Genomic DNA, 7,003 nt, shown 5'->3' on the forward strand with positions numbered 1-7,003 from the left:
TCTTTTCGGTTTTTGTAGACTAAACGTTTAACTGAAAACCTTAATAAAATGTACTAATATTTTTTTAATTTCATACGCGTTCGTGGTCTCCAGGTTCATGAGTCCTTATTATGAATTTCCATATTTTTTTCTTTTCGTCTACCGCATTTTTAGTTTAACGTAATTAAAGGAACCTCACGTATGTTAGATACTGTCTGTTCATTTTTAATGCAGTTTACCGAGTGCATTGTGCATCTTAAAACAGCATATGTCTTCTTTTTTAATATATAGCTAATTATGCATTAAATGATATTTCCTCCTGCTCGGGACTCTCCGCACTGAATTCGATCCAACGTCGGCTAAAATCACCGAACTCCGGACCGAATCCTTTTCTTAAGGGTCGCAGTTCATACACGACCTGCGACAAACTGCCTTTTCCGTGTAAGTTATTCGAGGGCCAGCCAACCCAAGCGAGGAGATTTCCACACCTCCCAACACATGCAAGAGCACACCCCATCCCCTTCTCCCCATTACCGACCCGCTTGCCCCTTCATTTGCCACTTCCAGTCCCTCTCCCTCCCTCTCTTCCCCCCCCCCCATACACACACACCCATTCCCTGCCTCGCGTAAACTGCACCCCATCCCGTCTCCCTCCCCCCATCCCGCTCCCGCTAACGTCACTCCCACCTGCTGCGAAGATCTCGTTGCCTCCTCCGCTCATACCGCGTCGGAGTATTCCGACAAAATTGAATATGAAATGAAGTGCCTACTTGATTCTAGGTGCCTTTAAGGCCACCTTCGACCCCGCACTACGCCGTAACTCACTGAGTGACTTTTACAAAGTACGTCGCCGCCGTTCCACCTCCTTCCACCAGCCTCTTCTCCGCCCGCCTCCCCAACCGCCCCTTTCTCTCTCCGCGTTCCACTCCCAACCATTACCCACAACTTCCTCCTCCTCCCCGCACTAAAACTTCCTCTTTCACCTAACCTTTCTATTCAGGACACCATCACGCTATGAGAGTCGTTGGAACCAGCACTAAACTACATCCACATGCTCCATTGCCAATTTTGAATCGGGGAAATTTTGCGTTTTATTCTTAGAATAGTTTAAAATCTCTGCAGACGAGAGAATGAGCCTTATTTTTTTAAAGTCATTTTAAATCAGAATTGATTGAGTTATATAAATAATTATTCGTATTTTTAAGTCAGCATTCATCAGGCTGATGCTGTTAGTTTAACGGAGTAACTGACGGCCCTCCCATTTGACTAGCCCGAAGGTCTCGAGATTCTTCGATCCCTCCCTCCTTGGGCATGAATATCGTGTGGTCCGGTACTGGATACCTCGGAGTAGGTTTCATGGTCCAAAAGCACCTCAGTCGCCCGAGTAGGTACCTAATAAAATATCCAATTACCTCTTATCTCTGTCATCACAATTTCATGCGGGTTCCCGAATTGTTTGCCTGGAGAGTCATTTGTTTTGAGGTGAAGTGATAATACCTGTAACTCATACGATTTGGTGTTTCCGGTACGTACGCTCATCTAAGATCGTTCAGAAGTCACGGCCTGCATTACTGAAACGACTCGAGAAACTAGCTCGCTCAGCTATCTCCTCCAATGATGAGGGTCGAGTGAAAATCGACCCCCACCCACCTAGGGTCGCCCAGAATGAAAAGAACTCCCATCCTCTCATTTATTCCTCTCGCGCCGCCCTCCCAGGCAAACGGGAAAAAATCAAAAGAACCCTTTCCGTGGATCCATTTTTTAAGCTATGTCAATGAACAAACAATATACCGGGTGGGCCTAGAAAGATCATCCATCTGAAGCAAAAATTTGTTGGCACTGTATTGACTGTGATTATATTAAGGGCACTTATGATGGCTATGATCTCTAAGAGAAAAGTCTTAACTATGAGGTATGCATTATGAGTGCGCGAGAATATTTCGGCCCTTTTGAATCTTATCTTTTCGGTTTATAATGGAAAGAGTTGGATGGCGAAACCCGGGCGACCTCTTCTCACCCTCGGCCTGACGCAGAGCCTGTCCTCCTAAAATTCCTTCCCCCCCCCCCCACCCACCTCTCTCGTCTCCTCGCCCCTGCACCCCATTTTAAATTAATCCCATCTTGCGTTCACCACTTGTTTTGAGGCGAAGAGAGAATAGCTCATATAATACAGGGGGATCGAGCAACTAGCTCGCTCAGCCATCTAACTCCCTCCAGGGGCTAGGATCTCGTGCGAATCGGGCTATCCCGACCTCCTCCCAGAGCTGCCATCCTTTCTCACTGCCACCGTTTACGCCAGCGACGCCAAGTATCACCACGCGTAAATTTCGATGCTATCTTCGTTTCCACAGTGAGTGATTTATCTCGGTCCGCAGACTCGGTTTTATGCACTGGGATCTTTTTATGCTTTCACTCGAAGGCGTGTGTGATGCAAATTCTTCTTTGTTTTGGTACCTTGACTTTCATTAGTTATTTGATGGCCATTAGAAAGAGTGTCCGGGTAAAATAATGTACGTAAACTTTACCACCGGCGGTCTCCCATTCGTGGAATATTAATTCTTTCCGTGTAGGCCATGAGCTTTCGTGGGTAATCGTCAATGACCCTAAAGTTATTGACTTAAGGAGAGAATATTTGGTTGGCGGTAGAACCATTAATCAAGAAATTAAGATCCATTAATCAAGAAATATAGACTCCATACCAAAATCATAAATGATAATCAACAAAATTGATTGAGAAGGAACTTTACACACATGATTGGTAAGGTGGCATAAGAGAACACGTTCTGAAGTTAGGCTAATCTTAACGGTGGTCTGATGTTATCAATCACATGATTTAACGAATCCTTTACATATTTTATTATATACATTCTATCCGAAATAACATTGAAATAGCTAGCATCAGCCCAACAACCTCAAGGAAAAAATATTATTTTATAAGTGTAAAGACGTTGAAATAATCACAAAATTTATTTTTAAAATCCAGATACGAGTACATAATAATTTGATTAAAATTTAATTAAATAAATTATTACTACTTAATTTTGACTGGTAAGGGATATAGTTACAAAACGTATTAAATTATTCTCATCGTGCTGACACAAATCATTCTTTTACGAATCTTACATAATATCTATTCATTTGTGATGATATTAACCGCAATTCACTCTCACGAATGAAAAGAATAGAAGTGGAAATGAATTAAGAGCTGGGCACTGATGCAAACTCACTTCCCGTACTTTTCAATGTTTACTAGGAAGGGGTAGTAGAAGAAGTTAATGGAATGTTAGCTAAAGTGAATTCAGAGACTGCTTAGTGTAGCTGGTGAAATCGCAGTCATAGTTTGAAATTGAGGAGACCTGCAGTTGAAAGGATCAAGAAGACCCACAGACTTGAGCTCAGCAGTCAAAAGTATTGAGAAGGTATGCATGAAATTGATTAGATTAATATAAAACCCTAGTGAATGATTTACAAGTAAAGAAATATATATCACTATACATAAAACATTAAAGCAATATCACTGCAGATATTGCTTTAAAAATGCAGGGGTAGAAACTAGAACGGAATATCTATCACCAACCTCAAAAGAAGCATAATATGGGATAAAAGAAGTTTCATGGATTCAAGCACGTAATAGCTCAAGCTGCCTCATCGTCGTATGTGTATTAGCAGCAGCTGCAATGATTAAATTGTTATCCTAAAGAACAATAGAGCAGGCGTAGAAACATTCTTGTAAGCTGTGACATTCTATGGATGTGATGATATGGACCATTGGGAAAGTATGCTCATGGTGCTGTAAGCGAATCCTTAGCAGCCATGATAAAATACGCGGAACATGATAAAAAGCCATAAAATACGAGGAACTACAATGTTCCGAAATACAATGGATTTACGGATGTACCGAGTGATGTAAGACACAGCACTTAAGAACATTAGTATTGGATGGAAAACAATGGAGAACTTCAGTCAAAGAATCTCAGCATCGAAATACTAAAGAATGGATATTGTTGAAAACGCCGCGGTTAAAATTTCAAAAGTTTATAAGTCATTTTAAATAATTAGCGTATTTAATAGAGATTTATAATAGCGTGATTTTTTCTTTTCTTTGTTTTATTTTGATGGGATTTTAGCAATCAAATGTGCTTGGGTCCCACAACACTCGAAGTTCAGTCAAGGCAACAGGAGAAATGTATCTCATCCATTCATACGACTTACTTAGGTACATCAAGTAATTCCCAGTACAGTTGTAATCATTGGGATTTAATCATGGGGTAAATCCTTTGTTTCCGTGTAGTGGTATTATAAATTTTAAAATTAGGCTTTATTGTATAACTCAATGCTTAGTAATAAAGTACACGAAGTCGAAGATTACGGGGCAATTTTCATTCGATATTAAAATGATGTCACTTAATTGAAATAAATTACTTGACTTGATTCTAACTACAATTTTTGCATGCATTGAATAATATATTTTCAAAGATATTCAACAAAGTTTTTAAATTACAGAAATCAATCCCCGGCTCGAAAACATAATTGAGGGAAGGTTCATGCAAATATTTTCTTCCATCTTTGTTTTCTGATTTAAGATTTATATTACTGGAAAAATATGTTCATGCGTTCTTTCAATCTATTTCAACAGGTACGGCCGCAACATCCGTGAGCTACTTCCTCAACTACACCTTTCTCATGACCCTGGTAAACGTCTTCGCCACGGCTAGGGTAGGCGGCTGGAGATAGCTGCTTCTATGAAGTCTGAAGCTTTTCAAGTTTCTCAGGCACGTGATAAGGTCAATCCCCTTCAAAATGCGGAGTCAATAAGTGAAGCGCATCGGCTCGAAAAAGTTCCATCGTGTTACTTTGGGACTTCGAAGAAGAATAAATTACGAAAGAACTGTGTGTGCAAAACAAAATGTGGAACAAAATTTTGGTGTTGACTTAAAATTTTCAAGAAACTGCTTCCCCCCCAAATTCCTTGAAGAAATAGTGATGGGAGAGGGGGAGAGACACGCAGTGTACTCTGCAATTCCAACTGCAACATCCTAAGTATGATGAAACTGGAGACCAACAATCCCGCACGCTGACGTGAGTTTGGCTATGAAATCGTGCAAAAGAGTGATTTATACCACATTTGAGACATTTGCTGATAGTGAATGTGGGAATGTGTATCGAACAATAATCTCATTTTTATTGTGTCAAGTATATTGCAAGATACGTTGCGGTTGCTCGCTCTGCCCTGATTCTTATTCCTTCAATTGAAACGATTTTTACCTTATACTCTATGTATGTGCTAGTATTTTGTAACAAAGACAGCAGTGAATGGTTTATAAGCTAGAATGAATATAACCGATACATCATAAGAAGAGATGTGCTCTGAATGAAATTGAACACTTTATAAATGAATTGGTTTTCTGAAGGGTATATTCATCAATTACCAAAGTGATGCATGTTTAAGTAGAAAATTATTAAAACTAGACACAAGTTATCTTGTAAACTGTCTAAAAATAATATGTAAGTGAAATGGTAAACATTGATAAAAGTACGTTACAGACATAGCTTGATATCAAGTTAGTCGTGTAATAAAGTACATCTGTGCTCACATTTCCCAATAAATTATCAAAAAGTGATAATGCTCCACGATTGGATCTTAATTTTTTTTCAAAGCTTATGGTGTCAAAAGGATACAATTCTGAAGCCTCGTTGCTGATGTTTTTCCATGAAAACGTGCAAGAAATGATAAACATGTATGAGTGTGGCTTTAATATGTAATTGTTATTTTATCGATATGAAGTATTCTACCAGTCAAGTGTAGGCTTTGAATGCATCCGTGAACCCAAAGAACTGTTCAAACAGCGCGTTCAGGTAAAATTGTAAGTACTATTTAGTTCCATAACCATTTGTACCAAATATCATTCTGTAGTTCCACGTACTCTCCACCTCCCTTTACGTCATCTAAAATGTCTTTTCGTTTACCGTCATTCCTCAAGTATCAAATTTGATAAATATATTGTTAAAACCGAAATGTTCAATTATCTTTTCTTTGCGTCTTTAAATTCAAACATGACATTTTGTACAATGTAGTCTATTTGGAAATTGAAGAAAATATATTACGCGCAAAAAGAATTTCTTTTGTCCCATTCTAAAATAATACGTAGTTTACGTTTTTTTCTAGTATTATAGAACACCTGAGAACATTGGTACCTGTCGAGAGAGCAAAATCATTACAATGAATTACATTACATTTTCACGTGAGAAATTCAACCCAAAAGAAAATGTTACTTTGCGAGTGAAGAGAATTGATAAAATTGCTCCAACTCGAGAAATAGCCTGACTTCCATTCTACCGAGTGTTAGCTTTATGAAGAGTCGATTGAATATTCATGAAGAAGTATAAAAATAAAAGAGAAAGAAAAATAACTTGTGAGGATGAGCTCAAGCATTTTCTACGGAGGAGAAACTTCGATACATAATTTATTCATTTGCAAATATTACTATTTTGGCTGTTATTCCGAATGAAATACGTACTGCCGAAAACGAAATTATTGGAATTTCAGCCTCTGTTTCCGTTATAATCTGTTTTACTTCTCTTTTCCAAAAAAATCCAATTATTTCTAATCCAGTCACTACTCTTATCATAGTTACATTATGTTCTTTCTCGAAGTGTCAACTTCCACCATTTCACACAGGCAAGATGAAACCATCAGCTGAAAAGTAACAAGGTTATTTAATTAAACGGCTGTAGAATAGTTTAGAGGGATTTTGAGAAAGCATCAGTATAATATCCAAACACCATGATTATATGATTGACATATTTTTCACTTACTCGTATGTACATGTGTTGTGAGTTTGATGAGCATGGAAGAATAGCATTGAAACATTAGAGTGAGACAACTGACAGAGTTGGAAATAGCAGAATTTCCGGACATGACATTGATCTCAGATGCATAAAATCCATTGCTAAAATAACTGCATTCAACCAAGGTCCATCTGGGTATCACACAGGACAAAAAAAAATGTACACATCAATGAGA

At 38.5% G+C, this 7,003-nt stretch overlaps 1 protein-coding gene across 2 annotated transcripts in view; it reads left to right on the forward strand.

Annotated features, from left to right (window-relative positions):
- LOC139690214 (uncharacterized) overlaps window positions 1–5,738 on the forward strand; it is a 585,696-nt gene extending 579,958 nt beyond the window's left edge. For both annotated transcript variants that reach the window (XM_071587514.1, XM_071587513.1), the window contains exon 7: window positions 4,616–5,738. In XM_071587514.1, the coding sequence (XP_071443615.1) occupies window positions 4,616–4,713 (98 nt within the window). In that variant the 3' untranslated portion in view covers window positions 4,714–5,738. The remainder of the gene's footprint in view (window positions 1–4,615) is intronic.
- Window positions 5,739–7,003: the final 1,265 nt, after the last annotated feature.

This window comes from Hetaerina americana, unplaced genomic scaffold (assembly GCF_022747635.1).
Source record: "Hetaerina americana unplaced genomic scaffold, ioHetAmer1.1.p SCAF_3, whole genome shotgun sequence".
Lineage (NCBI taxonomy): Eukaryota > Metazoa > Arthropoda > Insecta > Odonata > Calopterygidae > Hetaerina > Hetaerina americana.